Raw genomic sequence first — 17,803 nt, 5'->3', positions numbered from 1 at the left:
CTTTATTTTACAAACCCATAGGAGTACTCATAGAGCTGCCTCATTCTTCTGGAGCAGGAATAAATGTCCTTATACAGATTTACTTATGCATGTGTGCAAGTATATCCCTGAAATAAATTCTCAGCAATGGAATAACTAGGTCAAAAGAGAAGTGCAGGCTTCCACTTCAGGATGGTGGAGTAGAAGGACATGTGCTCATCTCCTGCAAGAGCACCAAATTTGCAATTAGCTGTTGGAAAACCATTGACAGGAGGATACTAGGACCCACCAAAAAAAGATACCCACATCCAAAGACAAAAAAGCCACAGCGAGAAGGTAGGAGGGACACAATTACAATAAAATCAAATCCTATACCTGCCAGGTGGGTGACCCACAGACAGGAGAACAATACCAAAGAAGTTCTCACACTGTTGCCAAGGTTCTGAACTCAACATCAGGCTTCCCAGCCTGGGGATCTGACAAAGGGACTGGGTATCCCCAGGGAATCTGGCCTTGAGTGCCAGTGAGATTTGATTATAGGACTTCCAGAGGACCAGGGGATGCAGAGACTCCAGTTCTGGAGGGCACAAACAAAATTTTGTGCACACCAAGACCCAGAGAGAAGCAGTGGCCCCACAGGAGACTGAACCAAAAGTATCTGCTAGTATTGGAGGGCCTCCTGTGGAGGAGAGGGTTGGCAGGGGCTCACCACAGGGACGGGGGCACTGGAAGTTCCCCTTTGGCATAAACCCTCTTAGAAGTCACCATTAACCCTACCATAGAGCCTGTAGACCCAGGGCTGGGTCGCCTCAAGCCAAACAACCACCTGAGCAAGGCCTTGCCCACCAGAGAAAGATCCAGTTTTTCCCACTGCCAGTCCCTCCCATCAAGAAGCTTATACAAGCCTCTTGGCCTCAGCCATCAGAGGGAAGACAGAAGCAAGAAGAAGCACAGTCTTCCAACAGCTAAAACACAAACCATATTACAGAAAGTTAATCATGATGTGAAAAGATGCTCAATATCACTCATTATTAGAGAAACACCAATCAAAACTACAATGAGATATCACCTCACACAGGTCAGAATGGCCCTCATCAAAAAGTCTTCAAACAACAAATGCTGAAGAGGGTGTGGAGAAAGGGGAACGCTCTTGCACTGTTGGTGGGAATGTAAATTGATATAGCCACTATGAAAGACGGTATGGAGATTCCTTGAAAAACTAGGAATAAAATATGACCCAGCAATCCCACAATTAGGCATATACCCTGAGGAAACCAAAATTGAAAAAGACACATGTACCCCATTGTTCATTGCAGCACTATTTACAATAGCTAGAACATGGAAGCAACCTAGATGTCCCTCGACAGATGATTGGATAAAGAAGTTGTGGTACATATACACAATGGAATATTACTCGGCCATAAAAAGGAATGCCTTTGAGTCAGTTCTAATGAGGTGGTTGAACTAGAATTTATCATACAGAGTGAAGTAAGTCAGAAAGGGAAAGATAAATATTGTACACTAATGCATATACACAGAATCTAGAAAAATGGTACTGAAGAATTTATTCACAGGGCAGCAATGGAGAAACAGACATAGAGAATAGACTTATGGACATGGGGAGAGTAGAGAGGGTGAGATGTATGGAAAGAGTAACATGGAAACTTACATACCACGTGTAAAATAGATGGCCAACAGGAATTTTCTATATGGCTCAGGAAACTCAAATAGGGGCTCTGTATCAATCTAAAGGGGTGGGATGGGGAGGCAAATGGGAGGGGGTTCAGGAGGGAGGGGATATATATATGCTGCTGCTGCTGCTGCCGCTGCTAAGTCGCTTCAGTCGTGTCCGACTCTGTGTGACCCCATAGACGGCAGCCCACCAGGTTCCCTTGTCCCTGGAATTCTCCAGGCAAGAACACTGGAGTGGGTTGCCATTTCCTTCTCCAATGCAGGAAAGTGAAAAGTGAAAGTGAAGTTGATCAGTCGTGTCCGACTCTTCACATCCCCATACTTATGGCTGATTCATGTTGAGGTTTGACAGAAAACAACAAAATTCTGTAAAGCAATTATCCTTCAATAGAAAAAAAAATTTAAAAAATTGATTTAACTGGGAGTCCAGGACAGCTATGCTACTGAACTTGCCTGAGGAACCACCACCAAGGATGCTACAAGGGAAGCCAAAATGCTAAATAACCTCTGGAACTGAAGAAGTCCATCCATATTGCTACTCAGGACAGAGCCAGAGCCTCTGACATCTTGCCATGGAGACTGAGAGCATACTCACAGCTGCTGTGTGCACAGTGACTGTCTGCGTCTGCGCTGAGCTGCTGGGAAGCTGTTGGAGTGACTGACGCCATGATTTCCTGTACTAGTGCTGCCTCAACAGCCAGCCAGTTGTCTCTGCTTGTCTATCTCAATTATTGTTCCCGAGACTCTACCAGGAGCAAATAAAAAGTGATTCTCCCTTTCTTCAAAAAAAAAAAAAAAAAAGAAAGAAAGAAAGAAAGAAAGACAATCATGATGAAAAAGCAGAAACTTAGGTCCCAGATGAAGGGACAAGATAAAACCCCATGCCAGGAGCCGGCGAGAGACATTCCACTCGTGACAAAGGTCATGAGGAAGGAGGCTCGGCATACGCAAAGGCGGGATCGAGCCTCAGGAGTCCCCCCGGATATTCTCGAGCATCTACCCCCAAAAAACCAGAGTCTGCCTACTTTATTGCTTTGTGCTCTCACCTCTGACTTTACTGGGGGCTGTCCCCCACCATCATCTCGCTCTTTCTGTCAAAGAGTTAACTTACAGCTCCAATTAATAAAGTTCCTGGGCAATTAGGAGTGTTTAAATCCAAACTCCTCAGATAGCTCCCTAACTCACCTGACAAGTTTACCCGGTCTCCTGCAGCTATGCATACGATTGTTTACAGTCTCCCAGCCTCGAGAGACATGGGAAGCTTAAGATATTCAAATAGCTTAGAACCTCTCAGAGAGTTAGTAACTGTCAGAATAAACTAGTAAAGGATTTCATTGATGAGCCAATGCTTGCTGCCAAGTTTCCACATCCCCTGAATTGTATCCTTGAATGTGTATTAATTAATATAGTTGGTATGTAGAAAAAATAAGTAGTGGCCTTGGTGTTAGTAACTTTAGACCCTTAAGGTAATAAATTCTTTCCTTTGTTGTAAACCCATTACACATCCGCCCTATAGGAATGCAATTTTATCTTTGGAAGATGGTGCCAAACCTTAAAATAATTACTCCTAGATAAAATAAGTCTTTGTTGATAAGTCTTTGTCAAGAGTCATAAAATGTTAATAGGCCTTCTGGCCCGAAGATGATGTAAATCACCTAAACCATTTGTATACGATAAATTTGCAGGATAGAAACCCTAGTTTTTGATAAGGATCAAAGACTGCTGATTTGCATCCCCTATTATCCTCTATGTGTAACTTAGAGTATATAAGCCCCTGTTGAAAATAAAGCTACGGGTCTTGCTCACCAACGCTTGGTCTCCCCATGTCATTCTTCCCCTCAATTTCCAGCTGAGTCTCCATCTGGAGCGTGGATATCCTCTGTGACCATTTATTTGCCTGGGCTTCTAAGACCCACTTGAGAAGGTGTCTAAGGTGGGGCACCTTCCGCTATTCGAGAGGGCGCCTGCGGCCTCCATGGTCAGAGCTAACCTGGTGTCACAGGTTATATTGATTTTCCGCGTAAACCAAGCTACTCAGCTTCTTTTCTCCACTGAATTTTCCTACTGAGCTATCCTCATTCTATTATTCTTTATATCTTTGATAAATAAATAAATAAATAGTCGCCGACGCCGTCTCCCCTTTGAATACCCTGGATCAGCCGGGGCTGGTCCCCGACAACCCCAGAAAAACAACTAAATGGAGATAGGCAACCTTCCAGAAAAAGAATTCAGAACAGTGATAGTGAAAATGATCCAGGATCTTGGGAAAAGAATGGAGGCAAAGACTGAGAAGATGCAAGAAATACTTACTAAAGACCTGGAAGAATTGAAGAACAAACAAACAGAGGTGAATAACACACTGCTGCTGCTGCTGCTAAGTCGCGTCAGTCGTGTCCGACTCTGTGCGACCCCATAGACGGAAGCCCACCAGGCTCCTCTGTCCCTGGGATTCTCCAGGTAAGAATACTGGAGTGGGTTGCCATTTCCTTCTCCAATGCATGGAAGTGAAAAGTGAAAGTGAAGTCGCTTAGTCGTGTCCGACTCTTAGCGGCCTCATGGACTAGCCTAGCAGGCTCCTCCGTCCATGGGATTTTCCAGGCAAGAGTACTGGAGTGGGGTGCCATCGCCTTCTCCGGAATAACACACTGCTGCTAAGTCGCTTCAGTCGTGTCCAACTCTGTGCAACCCCAGAGACGGCAGCCCACCAGGCTCCCCTGTCCCTGGGATTCTCCAGGCAAGAACACTGGAGTGGGTTGCCATTTCCTTCTCCAATGCATGAAAGTGAAAAGTGAAAATGAAGTCGCTCAGTCGTGTGTGACTCCTAGCAACCCCATGGACTGCAGCCTACCAGGCTCCTCCGTCCATGGGATTTTCCAGGCAAGAGTACTGGAGTGGGGTGCCATTGAAGGAATTAATAGCAGAATGACTGAGGCAGAAGAACGGATAAATGACCTGGAGGACAGAATGGTGGAAATCTCTACTGCAGAATAGAACATAGAAAAAAGAATGGAAAGCAATGAAGACAGCCTAAGAGACCTCTGGGACAACATTAAACACATCGACATTCATATTATAGGGGTCCCAGAAAGAGAAGAGAGAAAGAAAGGGCCTGAGCAAATATATGAAGAGAAAACACCTGAAAACTTCCCTAACATGGGAAAGGAAATAGTCAACCAAGTCCAGGAAGCACAGAGAGTCCTGGTCAGGATAAACCCAAGGAGCAACACTCCAAGACACACAGTAATCAAACTGACAAAAATTGAAGACAGAGATAAAACATTAAAAGAACAAGGGGAAAGTGACAGCTAACACACAAGTGAACTCTTATCAGGCTCTGAGTAGGTTTCTCAACAGAAACTCTACAAGCCAAAGGGAATGGCATGATATATTTAAAGTGATGAAAGGGAAGAAATTACAACCAAGAATACTCTACCCAGAAAGACTCTCCTTCAGACTTTATGGAGAAATCAAAAGCTTTCCAGTTAAGCAAAAGTTAAGAGAATTCAGCACCACCAAACCAGCTTTACAACAAATGCTAAACGAAGTTCTCTAGGCAGGAAACACGAGAAGAAAAAGACCTGCAGAAAATAACCCCAAAACAATTAAGAAAACGGTAATAGAATCATTCATATCAATCATTATCTTAAATGTAATGAATTACCTTAAACGTAAATGAATTAAAGGGACCAACCAAAATACATAGACTGGCCGGGTGGATGAAAACATATGCCTGTATGCACGTCCACTTACCGCATCACTCTGCTTGACAACCCCCCCCCCCAAATTGTATGTAATTGTTTTATATTGTTTATTTAATCATGTTCCCATTATGGCTTGCAATTGTAATTATCTTTTATTTTTGTCTGACTGATTGTGAAAACTGATAAACATCTTTTACTATTGTGATTATGATACTGTTACTCACTTAATAACACTATATCATGACTGGTCAACAGAAAAATAATAGAAGTCTATATCACCAAAACTAGGACCTAATAGAAAAACCTGTAATCACTTTTTAAAATCCAGATGCATATCAGAATTATCTTGAAACTTTTTGAAAAATACAAATGCTCAGGTATTGCTTTTTTTCCTCCAGAGCTCCACGTTTCTAATGAACAGTCATGTTTAAAAACAACTGGACTATATGATGATCTTTTACTTTTATCTAGTTTATTTCACTTTTTCTATTTCATATTCAGTGCTCCCATTTCATTTAGTTTATGTTCTCCAGTTTCTCCATCTCCTTTTTTTTCTTTGATGTTCTTTCTTGAACCTTTATCAAGTGCAGTAGAAAAGCATTTGTATACTATATATAAATATGTATAATATATATATTTTAGAAAACATGAATTTTTGCCTAACTAAAAAAATTACAACATTTCAATTTTACTTGTTTGACTTAGTATGAATAGAATGCTAGATTTCTAATTAAAAAATAGATATGCAACAAGTAACAAAGGTTTATGGTATAGAATAGGGAACTATAGTCAATATCTTATAATAACCTACGATGGGAAATAATTCTGAAAGTAATATATGTGTATTTGTATAACCAAATCACCCGTGCGCACCTGAAACATTGTAAGTCAACTCTACTTCAATAAAATATATATATTTTAAAAACAGAGAGAAACATGTGGGAAAGGGTAATAAAATGCATTTATAGGCCCATATTAGAATGTTCTAGAATAATGCATTTATGCAATTAAAGGCAACCTAAGGAGAGAAAAAATGGAAAAGGGGAGAAAGAGTGAGACATTGACAGAACGTGAGGCTAGGAGTCCCTGGGTGTCAAAGTCTGGAGAAAAATGATGACCTGTGACTCTCCAGGCCTGATTCAGACTGTGGACCTGCATACCTGGTGGCTTCTAGGATCTCTGGTCAAATAAGTCTCCAAAGCTTTACAACAAATGACTTCACTCCAAGAAGCTCTGGATACCCCCCTCCATACTAAGGGGGGAGGGAGAGTGGCTAATTATAACAAGTGTATCCAACAGAAGTTTCCAGAATACTCACCCCCAAATTTTCCCATACTTTTTAAAACATTCTTCATTAAACTCACATACACCCTGCAAGGAGAAACAAAATTATATTATTAATATACTGTATTGAACCCTGCCTCTAATTCACAAAGCCATCATTTTTCACTGGCAGTTGGAGGGAAGTTCTTATTCACAAATGTCTTAAAGGAAAGGAGAGAAAATAGAGGAGATATGTGAAACTGACCATTTAAAATCACTCTTTAATTTTCTTTGAATATTGTAGATACTAAAACGCTTACCCCTGTCAATGAATACTTCTTACTCCTTGTCTTTCTGAAGCCTTTTCCTTGTGCATGTGTTGTCTAAAATCCTTTAATCTCTAATCCCCCATGGACATGTGAGAAAACTGAAGCTGAGAGAAGTAAGCGTTTCCTACACACCCTTTCATCTCCTAGTTAAGCAGCCTTTTCATTTATCCCATGCAAATTCTAACAGAATAAGGATGTTAAAGCACCAGGGATGTATTTTAATCTCACAGATTTAAATAAGTCTAAGGAGTGTGTGCTGAATGAGAAAGTGAGTGAGTGATTGAATGAATGACAAAGTGGACTTGCCTTCTAGTTTTCCAGCTCAACGCAGAAAAAACGGGAAGATGCCACAAGTACACAAAGGACAGTGCAGTTTACATGCCTGGCCTGAGTTTTTACTTCTATAACTTAAAAAAAAAAAGCCTTTTGCTAAGTTTCTATTGTGATATTCAAACTGTGGTGTTGGAGAGGACTGTTGAGAGTCCCTTGGACTGCAAGGAGATCAAATCAGTCAATCCTAAAGGAAATCAACCATGAATATTCATTGGAAGGAACTGATGCTGAAGTTGAAGCTCCAATACTTTGGCCATCTGATGCAACAAGCTGACTCATTGGAAAAGAACCTGATACTGGAGAAGTGGGCGACAGAGGATGAGATGGTTGGATGGCACCACTGACTCAATACATCAGTTTGAGCAAACTCCAGGAGATGGTGAAGGACAGGGAACCCTGGTGTGCTGCAGTCCATGGGGACACAGCTGAGCAACTGAACAACAAACAGCAAAGCAAATGAAGTTCTCAGAAATGAGGGTTTTTTAGGTGCATCTACTAAGAAGTTCGTCTGGGAAAGGTTGATAGGCAATTACTGCTTCTTCAGATGGAAAAATATTCAGAAAGTTATTAGGCAGTAATGAGATAATGACAATCTCAGTTGGGAGAATTGGGATCTAAGAAACAATCCTGTCTGCTGGAAAGGAAATCTGAGTCAGAGAGCAGCTGGCACACAGGGCTCTGCCCGTGGACATGGACATAGCTCACGACCTTCAGTTGAGGGACTGGGCCCTGGGGGAATCATCAGAGCATGATGGATATTAAGGTTCAGCCAGAATTCACAATCCATCTGCCATCTGGTACATTCCCTCCAGTTAAATTAAACATTAAATTAAATTTTTAATAATTTTGTCAAATCATATCCTTTCTAGTGAATTTGCATATGTGATTCTGTCTTATTTTTAAAAACTCCACAACTTGTTTGGTCATTAAATATCTGAAGCAAATAGACAACCACAAACGTGTCTCAGTTACACTCATTCCCTGCTCAAACTCACCCGTGAGGTGCCTGCTCTGAAGGCACAGAAGAAAAGCAGAAAGCTTTTGTTCCATCTCTCAAGTCCCAAAAGATGTCATGTATAGCAAGAGGTAGAGCAGAAAGTGGAAAAAAGAAAAAACAACAACAACAACAACAACAACTGCAGGAATTAGCAGTTCTTGAGAGAATCCAAGTATGTGCAAATTACCTGATACGTTAAAAACTAAAGTGTCCAAACAATTCAGGAGGAAAGGGACAAAAGGGTACCCAGAGCTTATGCTACCATCAAGGCACATCTGACACTAGTGAACGCAGCACAATGAGCCGCAACCAGGCATCCCTTCATGCTTTTCTCCTGACAATTAGTAGGGCTGTGCCTTGCTGGGAATCTGCACCTGGCAGAGAGAAGATCCTCCTCACAAAGCTTACAAGATGGAACTTCAAGTCATGTGCTGACTCAGCCAAGAGACCTTGACTGTCTGAGGAGGCAAACCTGAGGCTCCTGACAGCTGACAATAGAAGCCTCGGGTAAAGAGGTCATGTGTGGTGGGGTCTATGATGCCATTTCTGGGAAGTAAGAAAACTCTCAACTGCCCCCTGAGGAGGAGAATTTTTACTATGGAACTCAGCTGGGATTTGCAACCATAAGAAGCAAAAAAGGGACATCAAGCAACATGCACCTTTCGGTAGGACAGAATGTTTCCAAAATAAGGTAGAGGTCTTGGTCCAGGAACTCCCAACTTCTTAAAAAGCCCATAGGAATATGTTCCATATCTATGAATTGAGAGAGAAAATCCAGGTCACGGATTGTGGAATAAATGCTGGAGCTGTCCAGTCACTAACTTGAAACTGGAACCATCAGCCTAGAAAGATAATATGTAGGCGATAAATAATAACAGCAATTCCAAACGCAATAATTACTTTCACTCATCAACTCCTTTCCCTCCTCCATAGTGAGACCACAAATAGCAGCTGAAATTTTGATGGTCCCAATCCTAGAGTGGATGCTTGATAAATATTTACAAAATTTGAGAGCTCCCAGGAGGTTTAGGCTATAATTCCTCCAAAAAAATGCATTCATATGTATTTAGTAAGTTGACTCTCCCATGATTTAGAGATTCTCATTCTAAGAACACAGGGGAAATTTTTTTTTCTGTCTCAAACATGAGATTTTGGATAACTGCATCCACCCAATGACAGAGTTACTAGAGATAACATGGCGTTGTTCTTATACTTATCCTTTTCCTTCCCTTTATGCTGTTGTTGCTGTTTAGTTGCTCAGTCATGTCTGACTCTTTGTGATCCCGTGGACTGAAGCACACCAGGCTTCCCTGTCCTTCACCATCTCCTGGAATTTGCTCAAATTCATGTCCATTGAGTCAGTGATGCCATCCAACCATCTCATTCTTTGTCACCCCCTTCTCTTCCTGCCCTCAATCTTTCCCAGCATCAGGGTCTTTTCCAAGGAGCCAGTTCTTTGCATTGGAGCTCCCACCATGATCTGACCTCATTTTAAGATCTGATTCTTCTTAACTCTGTCTTCACAAGCAGGTGTTAAAACAAGCACAGCTTTTTGTTTTAATTAAAGTAATATTAGTTAATTTGCTTTATTATTTAATGGCAATTCAGTTCAGTTCAGCCACTTAGTCCTGTCCGACTCTTTGTAACCCTATGGACTGCAGCACACCACCCTGTCCATCACCAACTCCCGGAGTTTACTCAAACTCATATGCATTGAGTCGGTGATGCCATCCAACCATCTCATCCTCTGTTGTCCCCTTCTTCTCTCGCCTTCAATCTTTCCCAGCATCAGGGTCTTTTCCAATGAGTCAGTTCTTTGCATCAGGTGGCCAAAGTATTGGAATTTCAGCTTCAGCATCAGTCCTTCCAATGAATATTCAGGACTGATTTCCTTTAGGATTGTCTGGTTGGATCTCCTTGAAGTCCAAGGGACTCTCAAGAGTCTTCTCCAACACCACAGTTTAAAAGCATCAATTCTTCGGTGCTCAGCTTTCTTTATAGTCCAACTCTCACATCCATACATGACTACTGGAAAAGCCATAGCTTTGACTAGATGGACCTTTGTTGGTAAAGTAATGTCTCTGCTTTATAATATGCTGTCTAGGTTGGTCATAGCTTTTCTTCCAAGGAACAAGCGTCTTTTAATTTCATGGCTGCAGTCACCATCTGCAGGGATTTTGGAGGCCAAAGAGAGAAAGTTTCTCACTGTTTCCATTGTTTCCCCATCTATTTACCATGAAGTGATGGGACCAGATGTCATGATCTTAGTTTTCTGAATGTTGAGTTTTAAGCCAGTTTTTTCACTCTTCTCTTTCACTTTCATCAAGAGGCTCTTTTGTTCTTCTTTGCTTTCTGCCATAAAGGTGGTGTCATAAGGGTGGCAATCTATCTTTACAAATTAATTATCTAAACAATTAAAATGAGCCAGTTAGCATAACTGCCCCAAACATGGCAAGTGCAAACTTAATGGTTACTATAGTGGCACAATGACTTGAATTACATCAGTGGTTGTGTAAATGCTTAACACCTGGAGATAAAAATGGAACTATATTTTGCCTACCTACCTGAGTCAATTATATGATATCTATGGGTATCTCTGGGCTTCCCAGGCAGCTCAGTCACAAATACTCTGCCTACCAATGCAGGAGACTTGGGAGATACTGGTTTGATCCCTGGGATGGGAAGGTCCCTGGAGGAGAAAATGGCAGCCCACGCCAGTACTCTTGCCTGGAGAATCCCATGGACAGAGAAGCCTGGTGGGCTACAGTCCATAGGGTTGCCAACAGTCAGACAAGGACGCACAAGCCAAGTGTGAACCAACTGAATTAAGAGTATTTTTTTAAAATTTAAAACTTTTTCACCTGTTAACAAAATACATCCTTTATACTCATTTTTCACTCCATTCTTATCATCTTTCCTATCAGTAAGTCATCAGCTTAATATGCTCAGTGTCTATTTTCTGTATATGTTCTTAGAAAACATATAATCATGCCTCATGTGCAGATGGTTTTATTTACTCTCTACCATTTTTTTTTTTTGACTGCATGGACCAGTATGCAGGACGTGCATTATCTTTGTTCCCAGACCAAGGGATCAAACTTGGGCTCTTGGCAGTGAGAGTAAAAAGTCCTAACCTTTGTACCACCAGGGAATTGTCTCTTTAATATTTTTTTAATTTTGAGATAATAGTACATTCATAAGAATTTATAAGAAATAGTACAGAAAGATCTCATTTACTCTTAACCCAGTTCCACCCAATGGAGACATCTTTAAAAACTATACAGTAACCCAACACACACACACACACCCAGGTAAAGTTTTGCAGTCTATGATTTGTTACCCATGGTCTATGTGGTTAACATATTGGTCTAAAAATATTAAGTGGAAAATTCCAGAAATAATTTATAAGTTTTAAATTGTGCATTGTTCTGAGCAGCGTGATGAAATTTTGCTCCATCTGACAAAATGTGAACCATCCCTTTCTTCAGTTCATCATGCCTGTTAGTCATTTAGGAGCTGACTTAATCATCAGATCAACTGTCATGGTATCACAGTGCTTGTGTTCAACTCTTATGTTGTAACGGTTGAATTCTTGAAGCACAGTGTTCTTATCTGTAGAATGAAAACTGTGCTCAAGTCTTCCATTGCCATCACAGAAATTGAGCACATTTCAGCTACACCCATGTCTCTGTTGTCAGGCAATTTGGTTGATTTGGACTACAAAGAAGGATGACTGACCCTTATGTTCCCTGAAACTGTAGAAATGACCCAATGACTAAAGGATCCATTTCCAGACCATTCCCCCCCTCATGGCATCTGGTCCTCCAACCAGTGATACTCACCTGCTAAGCACAATGCCCCAGGTGCACTCATTTTCCTGAAGATGCTCAATCACAAAGCAGCTAGATTACTGCCTCTGACTTCAACTACCTTAAAAACCAATGGAGGCTGGTGCTCCCTATAGCAGGCCTGCCTGTAGGTTATCCTTCGGGTGTTATGTGTGCAAGCCCATGACTCAGGGTTCTGGATCTTTACAAGTCTGCTCACTCTAGTGTTACTGAGAGATGACAGAGTGTGGGAAAAGAGAGCCTGAGGGAAGAGGTTGCCATCAATGGTTTAAACATGAACTTGCTAGACCTCTAATGCTAACTCCGCAGAGGCAAATTAGTAAGGTATGGCTGAAAAGCAGGCTGTGTATAAATGGTTCAAAATGCCCTACAGGCACTTTCACCAGTCTTCAGTAACCTTCCTGTGGAGGCAAAAGACACTTTGTATGACCAAAAATGAGTGGCCATAGAATGTTCCAGAATATTGGATTAAGCTCCTGTCTCTCCTTCTTTGGAAGCTAGCCTTTAAGGTAGCACAGGTTCAAATTTCTGTATAAATCCAGCAATCTTACAATATGTGATAAGAGAAACGCAAAAAATTTTGTGGAAGACCTATGTTGGAAGTGCCCATGGATGTACCTTGGCCAAGCCATGTTGGCGATCTCTCTCTTTCCTCCAGAGCAAGTGGTGGAGGTGTGGGCACCAGCTGGCACAACCAAGGGGTGGCCTGTGCAACTCCCACCCCAGTTCCTCTCTCTGTCTTCACAACCAGGCAAAACTGGTTTCTGCTTCTGAACCTTCAGTGTGCTACATGAACTCAAAAGTGATGCCAAGCCATCGAGTGAGCATGTTGGCAACACTGGTCCCACAGAGAGATCTGGTGTAGTGTCTAAACTCACATGGTTCCACCAAGGCAGCAGGTGGACTGAGTGAGTTATTATTCTAGCTCCCCACTTTTTGGTACATTGATGCTTCTTTGGGTAAAAAGGAAGAGGCTAAAGATAAAGCCAACATTTTCATAGTTTTTACACTGCATCAGCATAACGACAGCCTCGTCTGCAGCGGCTGATTCCTGGCTGCACCAGCGCCTTCTCAGGCTACAGGGATGTTTGCCTGGTGGGACACTAGCCAGCACCAGCCCCACTGTCAGACGGACCAGACACAGTGTGACTGAGGTTGTTCCGTGTCCCCAAGCTTCCAGCAGATGAGATGCCAACCTTATGGACCTTGTGTGGGATCAGGTCTGAGAAGTATCCCTGCGAGGTCTGCTCTGAAGAATGAGGAATATTCTCCCCTCCATCCCAACCTCTTTCTGGATGCCTCTCACATCATCACTGGCTCCCAGCCATGTATACTCATCTGCCCTGAAGACTAAAATAGCTTGCTGGACATGTATATTTAAAAAGATATATCACAGGAATATATTTATACACTAGATTCATATTCCAGGCATTATTCTGGAGGGTGAGTTTATTTACATACCTTTCTAGGTGCTGGACAACAGTCCTCTTTTATCCTTCAGGGGAAAAAAACACATGCTGGAAATACTCATATCAATTTTTTAAGTGAAGTGAAAGTTGTTCAATCGTGTCCAACTCTTTGGGATCCCCAGCTAGACAGTCCATGGAATTCTCCAGGCCAGAGTACTGGACTGTACAGCTGTTCCCTTCTCCAGGGGATCTTCCCAACCCAGGGACTGAACCCCAGTTTCTCACATTGCAGGCGGCTTCTTTACCAACTGAGCTATCAGGGAAGCCCCAATTTTGGCAGAGTTTAATTTCATTCTATTTAGTACTAGATTCAACTATATAAAATGAAATTAAACTCTACCAATTAACTTTATAATATCAGACAGAAAATATGTTGCTGCAATACTTTGAATTCCTAATATTTCTTTCAAAGAATTAAAATGAGGTTAATATTATTCATGTGCATGTCATCATGATTTCCTATACTAAAGGAAAGTGAAATTGACATAGGGCTCATATGTGATTTGGAGGGGTATCTCTAAGCACTTGTTGAAAATAACTCCTCTCCCAACTTAATCCATGATACCAGGTAGCCCACCACTTAAAGGAATTCTTCTACTAGATGGTTTTGATTTATCCTCCTGTGTCATACTTAAAAAGGAAAAAGTGCTTAAAATCCAAATTGGACTCTGGGGCTTGTGGCAACGTAGGCTTAGCAGATTTTTATCACAGGGAAAATAAATTTGTACACTGATGCTAACCCTTCCAGAGATTAAAAGAAAAGGTGAAAGAAATGAATATAACCTCAAGATTTCTGCCAAGTCTCCCTAGATCTTAAGATTTCTCATTTGGGGCTCCATAGTTCTGCAGAGTACAGCGTAGGGGAATTGAGTCTTAGGAATGGATGCCCTGAGGAGGGGTGCAGAAAAGGAAGAGGGGTGCAGAAAAGGGGGAGGGATGAGTATGAAAAAAGGGTGCTTGTTCTCAGGCCTCCAAACAAAGTCGGGGTGCACCCGGTGCCTTGTGTAAATGACACCTGGAAAGAGGGTCCAGAGCAGGAGCTCCTGAGTGACAAAGGGGCCAAACATTCCTCAGGATTCCTGTAGCAGGTACAGAATCCAGAAGTCAGAGAATGAAACAAAACCCAGGTTACTGCTTGCCTCCAGGATTCCCAGCATGGGAATCAGTGAGGACTACACTGCACATGGGCCATTGTTTTTAATTTGCCCTTGATGGACTCTGGTTGACTAGTCTAGGTCCATGCAAACTGGTAGTCAATCAGAGGGTCATTCTCAGGAGCAAAGAATGTCACAAACCCTCCTAACAATGCTAACAGCAACTTGGGAGTAAAGTTAACTCCTTCAACACATGTGGGTAAGATCAATAATAACCCATTTGGTGCCCATAGCACATGATGCTTGAGCAACTTCCCCTCCATTTACTTTGAACTTTAAAAAACTAAGGGAACCCCCTTTCCTGCTTAGCACCCCAAGACCCAGGTTACAAAGGAGATGAGCCTGATGGTTACTCACAGATAGAGGAGCACCAGACCGGTAGCCAGGAGAACCCAGGTTTCCGTGGAAAAGCTCAGGATTAGCTCCATGGCCACTTTTCTTGGCGATTCCTTCTTCTGAGTTTCCTTTCAGCTGTGTGTGCTGCCCTCTGCCTGCCTCTGAGTGTGGAGCTTCTGTTCACATTAGGCGGAGATTCAGTGCGGTTGGGAGATTTATGTGGTGAGAAAGGAGGTGGAGCTGGAGCTGCAGCCAACAGAAGCGCCACCTGGGCTCCACCTACAGGAGCCCTCTCTGCCTTGGTAGTTGGCCGAGCATAACACGCACTTCAGTTTGACCTCCCTTGAGTTCATATTCTGTAGGAAATCAATAAACAATCAGTGTTATCAGTAAGCCCAAAGGTTACAGAAAATAAAATAAAGCCACTGGCTTTAATTCTCCTCTAAACCTCTCTGTCTCTATGGCTGCCTGTAGTCCAAAATATTTGAAACTCTTCAAACAAGATGGTGGTGGTTTAGTTGCTAAGTTGTGTCCAACTCTTTTGGGACCCCATGGACTGCAGCCCACCAGGTTCCTCTGTCCATGGCAATTCCCAGGCAAGAATATTGGAGTTGGGTGCCATCTCCTCCTCCATGGGGTCAAACAAGATAGCTGTGCTGATTGTTACTCATATGACATTTTTCCTGCCTGGAAATGCCCCTGTGTCCCTTTTAGGTTCTTAATTATCCTTCAGAATGAAGCTCAGACAGAACATCTGTGTTAGACTCTTCCCTAACCAACCTCCTCGAGCAGATATAACCATTTCCTCCTCTGGGGATTTCTGTCCCCTGAAAACAATTCTATCTCCTGCACCATGTTCGGTTTTCATACCTAGTCTCTTCAGTGGATGGAGACCTGGGCACATACTGGGTTCTAGCCAGGGTCATGTCCAGGTACCTAGCAGAGTGTTTTCTGCAGAGTGGGTATCCAGAAATGTAGATGGAATTCAGTTGGTAGAGGTAAGGGCACTGGGCACCTGTGTGCCCTCTCCCTGTGGCTCTTTGGTGACCACGCCATCTTCCTGAATTGTTAACACAACAAGAGGGCCTGGCTGGGTCTTGGCCACTGTCTCTGTACTTTCAGGAGGATCCATCAGGATCCTGTTGACAAGAGGGCCTCAGAAGGAGAGGTAGGACATGGAGGAGAGGGTGATGGCTGCACCAATGGTATCAATTCAGCTGATTCTGGACCCACCTCAAAAGCTCCTGTAAGTCAGATTCTAGATCAAAAAGTGGTCACCTCTCTCTGGAAAGGCCACAATACAAGATCAAAGGGTGTAAAGAGAGTGAGAGGAAAAAGTGGTCCAATGGCCAAGAGGACTCCAACATCATTAGCCACCAGCAATGTGGCATGTACAGCAACAGGACTCCAAAAAGATCACATGAGGGCATGTTATCTCTGAGGAATGTGGGGTGTGGGTGGGTCAGAGCAGAGGGGTTCCCACTTGTGGACACCTAGGGAATTTGGGGGCTTCCCAAGTGTTGCTAGTGGTAAAGAACCCACTTGCCAATATAGGAGACCTAAGAGACACAGATTTGATCCCTGGGATGGGAAGATCCCCTGGAGGAAGAAATGGCAACCAACCCCAGTATTCTTTCCTGGAGAATCCCATGGCAGAGGAGCCTGGAGGGCTACAGTCCACAGGGTCACAAAGAGTCGGACACTACTGAAGAAACTTAGCATGCAGAGCACAGGGAAATTTTATTAGGTAACAAGGAGCTGATACAGAGGAGGCCTAGAGAAGCAGTTGGTATCACCTGCTGGAGGCCTCCCCCTGCTGCACTTAAGTCGCCTTAATCATATCTGACTCTGTGAACCATGGGCTGTAGCCCGCCAGGCTCCTCTGTCCATGGGATTCTCCAGGCAAAGATACTGGAGTGGGTTGCCATGCCCTTCTCCAGGGGATCTTCCTAACCCAGGCATCAAACCAGCGTCTCTTATGTCTCCTGCATTGGCAAGCTAGTTCTTTACCACTAGGACCACCTGGGAAGCCCAGGCATCCACGTAACCCTGCTGAATTCCTGATGGGAGCAGGATGAGGGCTGAGCATCGAGAAATTACAATGGCTCATTATCAGTACTTTGGACCAAGTCCTGCGTCTGGTTGGCCTAGGTAACCATGGATTATGTGAAAAACAAAACCTCAAAGGTTCTTAAAACTTAATAGAAACACAAGGTATGTAAGCTGTGTTTCTGCACTTCCTTCTCCCTTTATCCTGTCTTACTTTCACTCCTTCTGCAGAAAGTGGTACTCATCTCTTGCTAACTTTTCCCCTCACTCTGGGCTAAGAGTCCCCAGGGCTCTCCTATACTGGCCCGAGTGGGTGGAAGTCTTATTATTAAAGTGCTGCTGCTGCTGCTGCTGCTGCTGCTGCTAAGTCGCTTCAGTCGTGGCCAACTCTGTGCGACCCCGTCTAGTAAGTCCCAACTATGCCTCCTGCCCTATTTTACGTTCCTTGGAAGCTTGGCATGAGCATGAAATTTCTATCATCATAGTTTTTCATCTTTGGTTTCAGGCTTCCTCCAGGAGGCCCCTGTTAAAATCCACAGCTTCCACTGAGAATTATAATGTTTGAACACATCTATTTATCTGTCCATTGCTTCAGTTCAAGTGGGTGACTGGCAGGTGCCGGTACTGTGCTGTGGGCTAGAAGCTATACAGTC

General features: G+C 43.0%; 1 protein-coding gene across 1 annotated transcript in view; it reads right to left on the bottom strand.

The window, feature by feature from the left end:
• The window catches only part of LOC113883749 (cytochrome P450 3A24-like), a 50,116-nt gene extending 34,678 nt beyond the window's left edge, over window positions 1-15,438 (bottom strand). The window contains exons 1-3 of the mRNA XM_027527713.1: window positions 15,123-15,438; window positions 8,954-9,047; window positions 6,691-6,743 (exon numbers count right to left, since the gene is read on the bottom strand). Of these exons, the coding sequence (XP_027383514.1) occupies window positions 6,691-6,743; window positions 8,954-9,047; window positions 15,123-15,193 (218 nt within the window). The 5' untranslated portion in view covers window positions 15,194-15,438. The remainder of the gene's footprint in view (window positions 1-6,690; window positions 6,744-8,953; window positions 9,048-15,122) is intronic.
• Window positions 15,439-17,803: the final 2,365 nt, after the last annotated feature.

This window comes from Bos indicus x Bos taurus, chromosome 25 (genome assembly GCF_003369695.1).
Source record: "Bos indicus x Bos taurus breed Angus x Brahman F1 hybrid chromosome 25, Bos_hybrid_MaternalHap_v2.0, whole genome shotgun sequence".
Classification (NCBI taxonomy): Eukaryota; Metazoa; Chordata; class Mammalia; order Artiodactyla; family Bovidae; genus Bos; species Bos indicus x Bos taurus.
The sequence above is the reverse complement of the archived record's forward strand: the minus strand, read 5'-3'. Positions and strand labels throughout refer to the sequence as shown.